The sequence below is a fragment of the Ovis aries genome, chromosome 2 (genome assembly GCF_016772045.2).
Source record: "Ovis aries strain OAR_USU_Benz2616 breed Rambouillet chromosome 2, ARS-UI_Ramb_v3.0, whole genome shotgun sequence".
In the NCBI taxonomy this organism is placed as follows: domain Eukaryota; kingdom Metazoa; phylum Chordata; class Mammalia; order Artiodactyla; family Bovidae; genus Ovis; species Ovis aries.
Window position 1 is genome coordinate 35735633 of NC_056055.1, and position 15530 is coordinate 35751162.

At 37.1% G+C, this 15530-nt stretch overlaps 1 protein-coding gene across 4 annotated transcripts; it reads right to left on the minus strand.

Moving 5' to 3' along the window:
* Positions 1 to 526: 526 nt before the first annotated feature.
* RMI1 (RecQ mediated genome instability 1) lies at positions 527 to 15459 on the minus strand. Of its 4 annotated transcripts, none has more exons than XM_042244825.2 (5): positions 15283 to 15459; positions 14407 to 14584; positions 9964 to 10024; positions 3268 to 3363; positions 527 to 2609 (listed from the first exon to the last, which is right to left on the minus strand). In XM_042244825.2, the coding sequence occupies exon 5, from the start codon at positions 2571 to 2573 to the stop codon at positions 702 to 704; it is 1872 nt and encodes a 623-aa protein (XP_042100759.1). In that variant the 5' UTR covers positions 2574 to 2609; positions 3268 to 3363; positions 9964 to 10024; positions 14407 to 14584; positions 15283 to 15459; the 3' UTR covers positions 527 to 701. The 4 variants fall into 4 exon arrangements, with proteins under 4 accessions (XP_042100759.1, XP_060265096.1, XP_011972765.1 ...); XM_060409113.1 differs by lacking the exon at positions 14407 to 14584 and adding an exon at positions 6900 to 6964 and having other exon boundaries at positions 15175 to 15459; XM_012117375.4 differs by lacking the exon at positions 14407 to 14584.
* Positions 15460 to 15530: the final 71 nt, after the last annotated feature.

Consider the following 15530-nt stretch of genomic DNA (forward strand, 5'->3'; position numbering starts at 1 on the left):
TCCCTTGAAAAAGAAATCAGCACTTCCAACAAAACTAAAGGAAGACTTACATGTAAAAATAATTCAGAAAGGAGATAACAACTAAAGACATAGATATACATCTTATTTTAATCCCCCTAAAAGTTAACTGGATCTTCTTAATAGATTACCCTTGAAAATCAAGCTTTTAACTATTCAATATAATCTTTGAAATGGTATCTAGTTAAGATAATAATTGCCTTAAATATACTAGACAAAATATTTACAATCAGCAAAATAAAAACCAGCAAAACAATTAACATCTGAAAGTCTAACATTCTGTTCCAATGGATTTACATTTTTTCCTAAGAAAAATACTACATACAAATCTTTTGAGGTACAAATTAGAAGTACTCAACTACCTACTTATAATTGTTAACCTTCTGTCAACAGTATGACTCATCAGTAAACACCAATACAATACTTTACCGGTCACCTTATGTGAAATAACAAGTGGAAAACAAAATTTCTCAACAACAGTGGGTCATCAAATTCATTCAGCAAACACTTACTATAAAAAAGTTTATTAAAAAAACTTAAATACACAATCATGATCAAGCATTTTAAAATTAAACTGAAATCAGTTATGAAACTTCCTTTTCAAAAAGTTGTGAAAGTAAAAGGACAAATTTAATTCTAAATATTTCCTTATTTGAATTGTTTTTTAATACTATTTCAGCAAATTATTTCTTTAATCTCCTCTTTAGGCTCTCAAGGTGGTCCATATTAACATCTTGTAATGCCAATACCATTGCCTTAGACAAGGAGGGATTAAATGAAATAGTCATCAGACAGCACAAATCTATTAGATCTCTCTGACATTTCTGCAAACCTTCCAGGAACTTTTGGTATTTACAACGATCCTTTTTCAACTGTTTCATTTCTGATACTGAAAACCCTATCAGACTAGTAAGTATTTCATCTACAAAGTCTACATCTAGATATGCAGTACCATCAGAAATTTTTGCTCTTACACTCCAAATGCCACCAGAACTTGAGAGATTTCCAGTTAAGGTTACAATAAATGCCTTGACTTTCACTGTTGTAACCTCCTTTGGTTTGCTGGCCATTAGAACAGACAAATAGATAAAGGGTGGAGAATACAAATCCATGGTGATAGAACGTCCAGTGCTATTCTCTGACAATTGCAAAGAACAAGTCTGTAAATGGTGCTCATTTTCATTAGGAACATCTGAACTCCTTTTTGGTATATTACTGACCAGCTCCCCATTGAACATTTTATTATTTAAGGAATGTCCATCTGAACTGCTAATTTGTTTTATTTTATGTATCTCTGAGCTCTTACCTTTATTTGTAAAATCATGGGGTAGGGGTACATTATGATTAACTGAAAGACTACTACTGTTTTGGTCTCTAGTAGATGGACAACTAAGAGATTTGTCTTCACTAGTCATTTGCTCAGATAAATTTTTTTCACTCCAATTGTTTCCATTTTTGCAAATAAAAGAAAAACTATTTAGAGTATTAGATCTATGTGAAAACTTCTCTATACTTTCATCTGTAGCTCTGTTCAAAGTCAATAGTTGTAATTCTTTGGTCTCCATTTCTTCTTTCTGGACAGCTTCTTCTAAAAGCAAGGCCTCCTCCAATGAAAAGTCATCTAATTCCTCATCAGTAAAAAGCATAGATTGGTTTCGTGGTTTCTCCTTTGGCCTTGGAGAAATAACAAGTTCTGGTTCAAAATCTGACTGTCTGATGGGAACACTATTTGAGGAATTACCTATGAAACAGCTTCTTTCCAAAGGGGTATTATTACTTGCTGCAAGCTCATCATTTTCCTCAAGACTTGCCAAGAGTTCTTCATCAGAAGGCCCCAATGCAGGATCTAGAACATCCGTAATTCTGGGGATGCTTTGGTTAGAATTATTTGGTATGACTGAAACTATAGGATCAGGTTCCCCAATTAATCTTGCAAGAACTTTTTCTTGGGCATATTCCTCTAAAAGAGCATCGACTTCTCCTCCCAACACTTTCACATTTTCTGGTTTCAACAAGAGAACACCAAGACGGAAAGAAATATTTCCATAAATCAAAATTTTTGTACCTGGAGGAAGATCACTATGCAGAGCTGGAATAGACTGATATTCCATTCCTTGTATTTGTACAATTCCATCAGTTAGCTGTAGCATCAACATTCGTGAAGGCTTTGCTTCCCAAGGTTTTGGGGTTACTTGTGTTTCAGCTGTAATTAAGTCATTGGTTGTATTCTTTCCTCTCAACTTTTGTATCTGGGCATATGCAGGCTGACTTACATCAACCAATGAATTAATCTGCAGAGCAAAAAATCCGTTCAGTTCTCCTTTTGGAGTTTCTAAAATGCCACTAGGTAAAAGACGATGCTCCAAATCTCTCAGATCGGTAAGGAGCCACTGCTCAAACACTTGTTTATTCATTTGTGCCTGACTCAAATTAACATTATCATTTTCTTCTTGGATCCAGTTAATACAAGCTTCTAGCCACGTTAAAGGCACTTTAACATGCCATGTAGCTGAAAGCCAGGTTTCAACTCTTAATGCAATACTAGTTACACTCATTTCTTTCACGTAAAGGAAATATTAGGCATCTATTACCTGAAAACAAACAAAAACATTATGGTAATTCAGTATATCTAAATAGAGTTTCTATAATTCTCTACAATGCACAAACAAGAGTAGCCAAAACTTTACACTTTCTCTCCAGCATGTCTGTAATTCTTTGACTTTCTACATAGCAAAACTTCAAATGCCACAAGTAATCAGATGGTATAATGAGAAAAGCAAAAAAATGTGAGACAGATATATAAAGGTTTGAAGGCTAGCTCTGTCAAATTATAAGCTCTACAGCCTAGCATAAATTTCTTAACTTCTTCTAACCTAGTTTTTTCATCTATAAAATGTCAATACCACCTCCTACCTAATGGGGTTGTTGTGAGGATTACATGATTAACATTTGTAAAGCACAATGTTAGACCTACACAATACATACAATGTTAGTAGTTACTATATTAATATAATAATCAGGTAAAATTATAACAACTAACAGATTCTTAGCTGATGTAAAGCATCTTATTTATCTAAATGATTCTGAATAGTCGTATCATGTAAATATACTTCTGATTTTCTCAGCATGATAAAAAAAAGTAGCAAAACACTAAAAAGACTAAGCTTTTCTCATAAATTAAATTTTTTCCTTCAACAGAGGAAGACTTTGAATTTATAGAAGTTTTAATATGCCCATAAGAAAACTTACCATTTGAAACAGGAGCACAGGATTTGATGACAGGATTTAGAACTGGTTGTTCAGTGGAGTACTTGTAACCTCTGTTGCTCAGAAATGGCCTGAGAGCTAAGACAAAAAACAGTAAGGGTTATAAAATGAAGCCACAGAAACAACCACTGGACTATTTTCATAAGTGCAAGAGTTTGACAGTATGGTTTTGAAGGTTCCTATTATCAATCAGGGTAGAGTGGAGGTAGTACACAATAAAAACAAGAGGTTTGGAATGAAATAAACAAAAGCAAGTGACCATAAGAAACTTAAGACACTCTACCTTAGCTTGCTTCCTTGCCTATATACTTACTTCAGAGGACTACTGTGAAAATTAAAGGATAGGAGATGATGTCGGAGGTTCACAAGCAACCTAAGGCGAAACCAGGCCAAAGCAGCTGAAATTGAAACTGACCACCTACAGAGGGAGAAGGGCTCAAAGTCAAAGAAGCCAGAGCTCTGGATGCCATGGCAGCTGCAGCAGTGAGGTGGAAAAGGAGACCCAGGGATGACTATCCTTCAGGTTTACTTCTGGCAAAACAGGGATGAAGTCCTAGATAACCTCTCGGCCTTTGTCTACAACATCTGGCAGATCCGTAAAACTACCGCATCAGTGGACCAGGGAAGAAGTCCTGTCCCATGGACTAGTTCAAGATATATTCTTGTGAAAAGGCATTAAATTATTTCTGTATATTATATAGTAGGTCCTCTCATTTTTAGAAAATAGTAAATCTAGCTTCCTTGTAAAAACTTAGAGCTTATCCAAATGTTTCTTTTTTTAACCTTGCCACCTCTTAGAAATTTAATAGTCATATATTGTCTGGTTTCCTACATCTTTTAGCTCAAGTGACAAATATGTGTCTATACATATACATATACACACACACTGACTTTTTTTGTAGGTATATATATTTTTTTAAATTTTTAACTTAAAAAGGGGGATTAATTTTTTCCCCCTAAAGCTTTCTGAAGGTCAGGGGCTTTATCTATGAAAAAAATAGTAAGTAGTTATTTGTAACCTGTACTAAGCAGCATCTAGACTTAAAACAGTCTTTTCTGGCTAAAAATACAATGAATGCTAGTAAAATTGTTTGGGCTACTTTTAGCATTTTTTAATCAAAATTACTAGATGACAGAATTCAAGAATTTGTTAACATGTTATTATTTGATATACAGATAGTCATTTAAAAGTAAAAACCCTTTATTGTGTTAAAAAAAATGAAATAAAAAAAAGAGACTAATATATAATCCAGAGGTTCAGTGTACAAGTCTGGTGCCAAATTTATTTACAAGCTCTGTGACCCTAAATAAGTAGTCAGATTACTAATTCAACAAACGGTTAAAATTTAAAGGAAGAGTTACGTTTATTATGAGAAATACAAGAATAACATTTTAGGAGGCAGAATTAACACCAAACTGATGAATCTTTACTTTGAAGAAAATAATTAAGAGTACAGATACATTTTAAATCATATATGAAAAACAATGTGAAAATAGGTAGAGGTAGGAGAGGTCCATGCCCATTCTGATAAAAATAAACCATGTAGAGTCAAATCAGCATGTCTCTTTAACAAACAAACCAACAATCTCTACACGAGCCCTCTGATTTATCAAATGGAAATATTCTCTAACTTGTTGCTAAGAAAAACAAAACACAGTATGCTAACTTTTGTGTACAAGAGAAAGGACAATAAGCATATTCTTCTTGACTTTGTACATATAGGATCTCTATCTAGAAGGATATACAAGAAACAAGTTAAAACTCTAAATACATAGCTACACTCAATAACAAAGAGTAAAATCTTGTGGGCCAGGAACTCAGGAAGATGCCCTGAAGAAGGGATAGGCTACCCACTCCAGTATTCTTGGGCTTCCCTGGTGGCTCAGCTAGTAAAGAATCCACCTGCAATGCAGTAAACTTGGGTTTGATCCCTGGGTTCAGAAGATCCCCTGGAGAAGGGAAGAGCTACCCACTCCAGTATTTTAGCCTGGAGAATTCAATGGACTGTACAGTACACGGGGTTACAGAGAGTTGGACACGACTGAGAAACTTTCACTTTAGAGTTTTAAGTGGGCACTAAAGCCACCAGGAAAAGGGGACTTGCAGGCTAAAGCTCCAAGGCTCTAAGGCCCCGGTATGCCAATTATAGGGCACAACAGACTACTTGCTAGAATTGTGCCAAAAAAGTTCTACTCAGCACCTACCTATGGCCTATGGAGAGAATAGAGATAATCTAAGAATAGATATATAGAGTATACAACTTGTATAGAATACAGCATGGTCCAGAACCAGGCTATTCACTTAAGTAAATACCCAGATCTCTAAGGACACAGCTGATCTAGACCCATGCCAGTTAGAGGGCAGGTTGAAGCAACTCCAAAAACACACCAAAGGTAAAAACACACATGTGAAAAACCTCTATCCAACATGAGCTCTCAAGCCAAAACTATATTTGAGGAAAATTACCACCATGAACCACATCAGCACACACAACCAAGAGGAGAATTTATACCTGAAGAAGTTTATTTTTAAATGAAGAATCTTAAATGTTTAAAAAATTAGAATAAAGTAACTATGAAAGAATACAAGAAACTTCAAAAAAAACTATTATCAATATCCTCAGAGAGGTAGGGATATCTCCATACACAAAAACATGAACCACTACCAGTACATCATACATATACAAAAATTAAGTGAGCCACAGATATAAATGTGAAAACTAAAAAAGGTAGGAGAAAAAAAAAAAACCTCATATATAACAGAGAACAGGTTGACAGCTGCCAGAGGTCAGGAGTGGGCAAAACAGATGAAACGGGTCACAAGGCACAAACTTCCAGTTATAAAATCAATCAAGTCATAGAAAAGCAATGTATAGTATGGTCACTGTAGTTAAAATACTATATTGCATATTTAAAAGTTGCTAAGAGAGTAGATCTTAACAGTTCTCTTCATAAGAAATATAAAATTTTGTAACTAAGTGTGATGGATGTCAGCTGGGCTTAACTGTGGTGAGTTCTGCAATAATAGGGATTCCCTAGTGGCTCAGCTGGTAAAGAGTCTGCCTGCAATGAGGGAGACCCAGGTTCGATTCCTGGGTCAGGAAGATGCCCTGGAGAAGGAAATGGCAACTCACTCCAGTACTCCTGCCTGGAAAATCCCACGGATGGAGGAGCCTGGTGGGCTACAGTCCATGGAGTTGCAAAGAGTCAGACATGACTGAGCAACTTCACTTTCTGCAATAATACAAATCATTATGTTGTACAAATGAAATGAAAATGTTGTATGTCAATTATATTTCATTTTTTTAAGGGGAACGAAAGTTAGGAGAATAATCTTCGTGATCTTAGTTTCTTAAAAGTTTCCTCAGATACAACACTAGAAACATACATAATTCATAAAAGAAAGAAACTAATAAACTGAGCTTCACCAAAATTTTAAAATTCTGCTCTATGAAACACACTGCTAAAAGTACAAATACAAGCCAAACAAACACAAAAGACAAGCCACAGACTGGGAGAAATACATAACTGACAAAAGACATATTTAGACTACAAAAAGAATTTTAAAATTCAATAGGGGGACTTCCCTGGCAGTCCAGTGGTTAATACTTCACCTTCCAATGCAGAGGGTGTGGCTTTGACCCCCGGTGGGGGAGCTAAGATCTCACATGACTCACAGCTGAAAAAACAAAACATAAAACAAAAGCAATATGCAACAAATTCAAAAAATCTGAATTAAAAATTGTCCACACCAAAAAAAGAAAAAATCTTTTAAAAAATTCAAACTAATTTTAAAAGGAGCAAAAGAACTGAATAGACATTTCACCAAAAGATATGCAAAATGACAAGATATTAGGGAAATGTAAAATTAAAATCATAGCTAAAATTTTTAAAAAACTGATAATTCCAAGTACTGGAATTCTCATACATTGCTGGTTGGAAAGCAAAATAGCACATCACTTTAAAAAACAGTTTAGCAGTTTATTAGGAAGAAAAATAGTTTAGCATTTTCTTACAAAGTTAAATATACACTCACCATGCAACCATGCAGCATTCATAGGTATTTACTGAAGAGAAATGAAAACTTGCACTCATTAAAAATCTGTATGTGAACATTTACAGCAGCTTGTTTCATAATCACCAAAAATCAGAAACAACCCACATGTCCTTCATGAAAGGACAAATTATAGTACATTATTACAATGAAATATTATTCAGAGTTAAAAAAGAATACACTACTAACAGATGCAATAACAAAGATGAATACTGCTACATATACTCTCCCTCAGAAAATTCATATGTTGAAATCCTAAGACCCAGTGTGATGGTATTGGGAGGTGGGGCCTCTGTGAAGTGCTTAGATTATGAGAATGAAGCCCTCATGGAAATTCCCTGATGGCCCAGTGGTTCAGACTCCCCACTTCCACTGAACGGGGCTTAGATCGGTGGTTGGGTACTAAGATCCTGCATGCCACACAGTGTGACCAAAATAAAGTCAGAATTCTGAAAAGATATTAATTAAAAAAAAAGAACTTACAACCCAATAACAAAAGAAATAAACAACAGAGATGCTTCCACACAGCTACCTGTCCCTTTTGCCACAAGAGGTTACTATAAAAAGACTGTCAACCAAGAACCAGGAAACATGTCCCTATCAGACACCGACAAAATCTGCCATCACCTTGACAATGGACTTTTCAGTTTTCAAATAAATTTCTGTCATCTATGAACCACCCAGTTTATGATATTTTTTCATAGCAGCCCAAATAGACTGAAACAAATAGCAAATGCAGCATGCTAGGTAAACGTTAGACAAAGACTGTATAATTCCAGTTACAGGGCATTACAGAAAAGGTATCATCAACTTCACAGACATGAACTTGAGCAAACTCCAGGAGACAGTAGAGGACACGAAGGCCTTGCATGCTGCAGTCCAGGGGGTTGCAAAGAATCAGATACAACTTAGCAACTGAACAACAATGGAAAAGGCAGCACCACAGTAACATGTGACAGCAATGGTCATGTGACTAATGTTTGTCAAAGCTCACGGAACTATGCATCAAAAAGAACATAAATTTCACTGAATGTAAATTATATCCTTAATAAAAATACTGAAGACAAACACCAAAATGATAGAAATATAACAACTGATTTTCAAATCTGCTGAGAAAAACACAGAATAAAGAAAACAATCCAAAAGAAGGTACAAAGGGAATGGGGCTGTGAAAGTGCTGCACTCCATGTGCCAGCAAATTTGGAAAACTCAGCAGTGGCCACAAGACTGGAAAAGATCAGTTTTCATTCCAATCCCAAAGAAAAGCAATGTAAAAGAATGCTCAAACTACCGCACAATTGCACTCATCTCAATGCTAGCAAAGTAATGCTCAAAATTCTCCAAGCCAGGCTTCAACAGTACGTGAATCGTGAGCTTCCACATGTTCAAGCTGGATTTAGAAAAGGCAGAGGAACCAGAGATCAAATTGCCAACATCCGTTGGATCATCAAAACAGCAAGGGAGTTCCAGAAAAGCATCTACTTCTGCTTTATTGACTATGCCAAGGTCTTTGACTGTGTGGATCACAACAAAACTATGGAAAATTCTTCAAGAGATGGGAATAGCAGACCAACTGATCTGCCTCCTGAGAAATCTGTATGCAGGTCAAGAAGCAACAGTTACAACTGCACATGGAACAAGACTGGTTCCAAACTGGGAAAGGAGTACGTCAGGGCTATATATTGTCATCATGCTTGTTTAACTTATATACAGAGTACATCATGAGAAACGCTGGAATGGATGAAGCACATGCTGGAATCAAGACTGCCGGGAGAAATATCAATAACCTCAGATATGCAGATGATACCACCCTTATGGCAGAAAGCGAAGAAGAATTAGAGCCTCTTGATGAAAGTGAAAGAGCGGGCTTAAAACTCAACATTCAGAAAACTAAGATCATGGAATCTCATCCCATCACATCATGGCAAACAGATGGGGAAACAGTGAAAACAGTGACAGACTTTATTTCTGGGGGCTCCAAAATCACTGCAGATGGTGATTGCAGCCATGAAATTAAAAGATGCTTGCTCCTTGGGAAGAAAAGCTATCACCAAGCTAGACAGCATATTAAAAAGCAGAGACATTACTTTGCCAACAAAGGTCTGTCTAGTCAAAGCTATGGTTTTTCCAGTACTCATGTATGGATGTGAGAGTTGGACTATAAAGAAAGCTGAGCACCAAAGAATTGATGCTTGTGAACTGTGGTGTTGGAGAAGACTCTTGAGAGTCCCTTGGACTGCAAGGAGATCCAACCAGTCCATCCTAAAGGAAATCAGTCCTGAATATTCATTGGAAGGACTGATGCTGAAGCTGAAACTCCAATACTTTGGACACCTGCTACAAAGAACTGACTCATCTGAAAAGACTCTGATGCTAGAAAGATTGAAGGCAGGAGAAGGGGTTGACAGAGGATGAGATGGTTGGATGGCATCACCAACTCAATGGACATGAGTCTGAGTAAGCTCCGGGAGCTGGTGATGGAGGCCTGGTGTGCTGCAGTCCATGGAGTTGCAAAGAGTTGGACACAACTGAGCAACTGAACTGAACTGATAAACAGAAATAAACAAGATGGTAAAAATAAGTCTAAATATATCAGCAATCATAATGAACATAGATTAACTCACCTCTTAAAAGATACTCTCAAATTGAATAAACCAAGTTCAGCTGTATGCTTAAAAGATGAACCTAGAACAAAATACCATCAACATATGAAATTAATTAAAATAAGACATGTTAAAATCTCCAAGCATGATTTTATGAGGCCATAGTTGAGTGACATCTTATCTTCAAGACACAGATCTGTACTGAATAGATCTATTTTTATCTGTTGACATTATTAACCTCAAAAATAAAGCTACATCCAAGGCCCTCAGGTGTATTCATTCACTAAGTTACTTTATTTTCTTCACTAAAATTTAACCACCACAACACTGGCAAATGGGCCTAGCATAATTGGCAGGGGTGTTGTAATGAGATGATAGTCATTAAGTAAACTGAAATCAAGACAAAGTGTACTTTCAGTAGTTAGAATTATTTAAATGAATTAGCAAGTATAAATGCTGCATCAATTAAGTTGTTTGCAGAATGTTTTGTACTATGAATTACTCAGGATGTACAGTATAGTATATACCCATATATACCCCTAAGTTATTACATGCAGACACTTAACACAAATGCCATTTTCTACCTGAACCTGTTAAACAGTAGGAGTTAATACTGTTAATACTTCTAGGAGGAGGAAGAAACCAATAAAAAAGGAAGACTGACTGACTGTGAATTGAAAAGGTCAAGGCTGGATAGAAAATGAAATGAAAGAAATGAATTTCAGTGGTGTCAATTCTTTATAGCAGCAATATAGCTGATAAACAGAGAACTCAAGAAAAGGGTGAGTAAAAATTAAAACCTCTTATTTGTAAGATTTTAAACTTTTTCAAAATATATTATTTTACATCTATAATATTACCGAAACCTCAAAATAGTCATTTATGATAGAAAGGGTAGGTACTGTCTTCTATTTGGGTGAGAATGAAACAGGCATGAAGATTAAAGACATAAAGATCATACACAGTAGCAGGTTCTGAACTAGATTCTGCTAATCTCCATTCCTATACCTTTTTCTAGATACTGTTTGACTTGAATGAAAAGAGAAAGTCAAGTCAGTCTCTCATTTACATATACCCACTTGCATACAAAACACATTCATAAATGGCTAGTTTATAACAACACTACAGTATTAACAATCAAGACTTTTCTCTGATCTCATATAAATGACAATCTCACTCAGTACATTCTAATTTACAAAGTCAAATGAAAGAAACACATCACCTACTGCATCTATCTTTGTAACAGTGTTATCACTAAGTATTACTTTTCCTTTTGCTATAACTCTACTAAAGTACCACATAAAGTAGTTTTAAATTTTTTTAAATATCACAAACTGATATTTTAAAACTTATGTATTATTTTTTTAATTTTGTACTTATTTCAAACATGCATGTCCTTGTTTGTGTTGTTGAACACAGCAAGTGACAAAAATCTTTTCAGACAGTAGTCTGGACAAATTCCTAATTAATAATTTTCTTAAAATAGTACCCTTCGGATTTGGATCTCCACTTCCAGAGATGTACTATAACTTTATAATGTTACTGTAACTAAATGCACATTTGCATAGAATATGCATAGAATTCTTCATTTAACAGCAAAGAAAGGTGGAGGGCATATTGATATACAACATAATTTAGTGCCTACAAATGCATGTTAAAACAATTTTATAAAAAGATGTTTCTAACATTAAAAATTTTTTTTCCTACAGGTAAAAAAGAAAAGCTTATTAAATTGCTAAATGGAAAAAGTATTATCACGTGAAATTAATAAAGTTTAGACTGGGTTTCAATAACTGAGCTCCTTAATAATTTAGTAAATTGTATTACTTGCATCTATTCCTTCAAGAGAATTTCTAAGGTTTTTGTTCCTCCTTTTCTTGAGAAACTGAGTAACCATGGTCACTGCAGGTAAGCAACTCAGAGGGGAGGTATCAGCTGCTGCTGCTGCTAAGTTGCTTCAGTCGTGTCAGACTCTGTGCAACCCCATAGACAGCAGCCCACCAGGCTCCCCCTGTCCCTGGGATTCTCCAGGCAAGAACACTGGAGTGGGTTGCCATTTCCTTTTACAATGTACGAAAGTGAAGTCGCTCAGTTGTCTCCGACTCTTGCCACCCCATGGACTGCAGCCTACCAGGCTCCTCTGTCCATGGGATTTTCCAGGCAAGAGTACTGGAGTGGGGTGCCATTGCCTTCTCCAGGTGTCAAGCTAGAGCACCACAAATTCCCAGCCCTTGATCCTCAAGAACATCACTGTCCATGAAAAGAATATTAAAAAAGTATACGTTGTTGAAATTGTACAGTAAGAAATGTTCACACCATATGGTCTACTTCTTCTATTTTCAAAACTTAATCTTAAGAAAACAATCAGGAATAAGGACAAAGATTTATGTGCCAGAGTGTTTATCATGAAGCTTTTACAGTGTGGAAAAAAACAAACTAAATGTTCAACAACAGTAAAATAAATACATAATCACACTGGATCCAGGAAATAGTTTTTTAAAGAAATATTTTTTAGGACTATTTAATTACATGAAAATTATTTCATTTGGTTAGGGAAAAAGACCATATGTAAAACTACATTAATCTCCACTACTTTTATAATCATGAAAACATTGTTTTTTAAAAAATTGAGTTACATCTTGCTCCTGCTTAACTTGGCTAACACAGCAATCTACATTCTAGATCTTGACTGCAGGAACCAATTAGAAAAGAACAGAGTAGGAAAATTCTATAATATCAGTCATCACTACTAAGATTTACACAACTGGAGAATCCCAGGGACAGCGGAACCCGGCGGGCTGCCATCTGTGGGGTCGCAGAGTTGGACACGACTGAAGTGACTTAGCAGCAGCAGCAGCAGCAGCATCTGTAAGTTAATTTTCAGTCAGCCTCACATATTCCAATTTTTTAACAAATAGAAGAAGAGGCAGAAGTACCATCCTTTTAGACATGGTATGTGGCATTCAATCAATAGTTAAGACTTAAAAGCACTAACAAATATTTAAGTTATAACCGTTTCATGTTTCCACTGCCTTCACTTTAAAAAATACACATAAATCTGTTTTTAACTCTTGGGGATAACACAAAAGGTAACCCAAGAATTCTGAGAAGACACTTTCTGAAAATTATGGGGAAATTTTTATTTAATGGCTGAAATCAGAAAGAAGTAATTAGTGGAGCTGCTTGCAGATCCTCCATAACCTAATGCAAGAGACAGACAGAAAACAGGTATAGGAGTCTGATTCCCATCTCTGCTTTGTGACCTTAGACTTGTTCCTTAACTTCTCTGTCTTATCCACAATTTACGCACAGAACTGTAATAAGCGTTAAACGGCCAGCACGAAGTCTGGCACAAACTAAAAAAATAATAGTTACAAAATTTTAAATAATCATCCAGCTGACTAGAGTACAATCTCAATTAGATTAGTTTATCTTACGTAAATTCCACAGCTAAGTAATACCAGCCTTAAAATCATCAGGAGTCCAAATAATCACACAATTAATTACACAAGAGCCAGAATATGTCAATCAAGTTGGTAAGTCCTTGAATAAGCAGATATAACACAGCTTGGCTGAAAACAACACAGGATGAAAGAAAGGTTGGCGAAAAGACAGACCTTCCTCAAACTGGCAAGTCTCTGAATGAAGCAGGTATAAAATTGTTTGAAAAGACAATGGAAAAAACAGACTTTCTTGTTATTTAAAAAGTAAACCTAAACAGCAAATTTTAAAAGGTAAAGGAAGAAAACAATTAGAAAAAGAAAAAAAAATCTAGAAAAGGGGAATAAGAGCTTTCAGTTTTGAGGGTCCAGTCAGAAGACAGTGAAACTGGGAAGTTCTTAGAGCTGCTTACTTTGCGTTCCTGCTCACCAGTCATCACTGTTTATCAAGGCAGAATATGATGGTTTCAACCAAAATACTAGTTTGAAAGAAAGCACCCTTAATACATTATCCTATATGTGCCTATTTGTGTTAGTGAAGTGTCTCTGGTTTTGAAAGACAGATTCAATTAAATGTCGCAAATTCTGACTGGTAGATTAAATCTCTATAATCCAAACATCCCCAGCCCCTTCATACACTCAATCAACTTTTCTTGAACATTAAATAAAAATTTGAACTATGTATCATAAAACCAAACGCACATTGAGTTTTACTTCCCAACATGACGATAATATTCTTCACGATGGGGGCCATTAAAAAACAACTCAAAGAGCCTTTTATAAACCCCACAATCCCAGACACTATGCTCCAACAGTACTTAACTACCATTCCCGCCAGTAAATATTTGGTGCTTCATGAAGTCCTCAGTTTCCCCTAGAAAGAGTTTTCTTCCTAATTAAGCAAGCAAAATAGATGGTCAAAATCAGAGACACTTTTTAAAGATGCTGGTTACATCTAATTTGCAAAGTATTCAAGAGGGAAATCAAATTACAATGGAATGAATCAGCACAAATTCATCATTACCCCAAAAAATGTGTATTCTTAACGGTAGATTTAGCTTCATGTGTAACTTATAACATTTTCACTTTTCAACACAAGTTTGGGGTTGTGGGTGAGAGCTGGAGGGTTGAGTCGGGATGCGGAGACTGGGTACTGCTACTGGTAATTTCCGAGGTTTGTCACCGATTCTGGACCTACGGGCCTTAACAACAAAAAAATCATCAAAGCCTGACACAAAGGCCTTAGAAGTAGCCGAACACAAACTAAGTATAACCTGAACACTCTAGGACGATAACATATCTACATGAGGGCGAGAGGTTTAGTCTAAGTCACTGCCGACACACCGTGGGTGATTTAAGGTAAGTGAACGGAAAGCGGATGTCTACAATTCATTTTGCGATTTGCATTTATTGTAGGAGATGAAAGCAGCACTTTCAGAAATTTTTCACACGTAACGACACTATAAAATACTCTTATCACAGGCCCCATTAATAAATAAAAGAAAGGAAAAAAAAGTTTCATCAGAAACGCAGAGCCCGGTAAAGACCCTGGGAGCGCAGGCTCCCGGCCGGAAGCAAAGGGGGCGAATAGTGCAGGACTCCAAGGCTCGACAGCCAGAGCCCGGCGGGACTGCCAGCGTTTCTCGGAATCCCGCCCGAGCCTCCAGCCGACCGCGGACCGCAACCTGCCGGCTGCGCCCCCTGCCCGGGCCACGCCTGAAGGGCGCTGCGGCCCGTTACAGACAGCGGGTTAGCGCGGCGTGGGCCGGGCCGGCAAGCTGGCTGCACTTACCAACGCGCAGCTCGCCCTGCAGCCAGAGCGGGAGGGGAGTACCGGGGAGGGAAGAAGACGCGAATGTGGGCTGTGGAAACGGGGGCATTCGTCTGGCCCTACACCGACCTGGACGTCCCGCCTTCCCCTCGCGCAACAGCAGTTCCCGGGCACGCGACCGTGAGACTAGGAACCGCCACAGCGCGCGCCCTAATGCTTTTTCGCTGCTTCCCGCCCGATTTGCCGCGCGCTCACGCCCCTCCTCCCACCCGTGAAGACTCCTTCAGGCCCAAAAGCGCCCTCCACACCCGCCCCTCCCTGTGCGCGAGAACGGGACAGCCTTTAGTTCTCGCGAGAGCCTCACCCCTCCCCCCCCA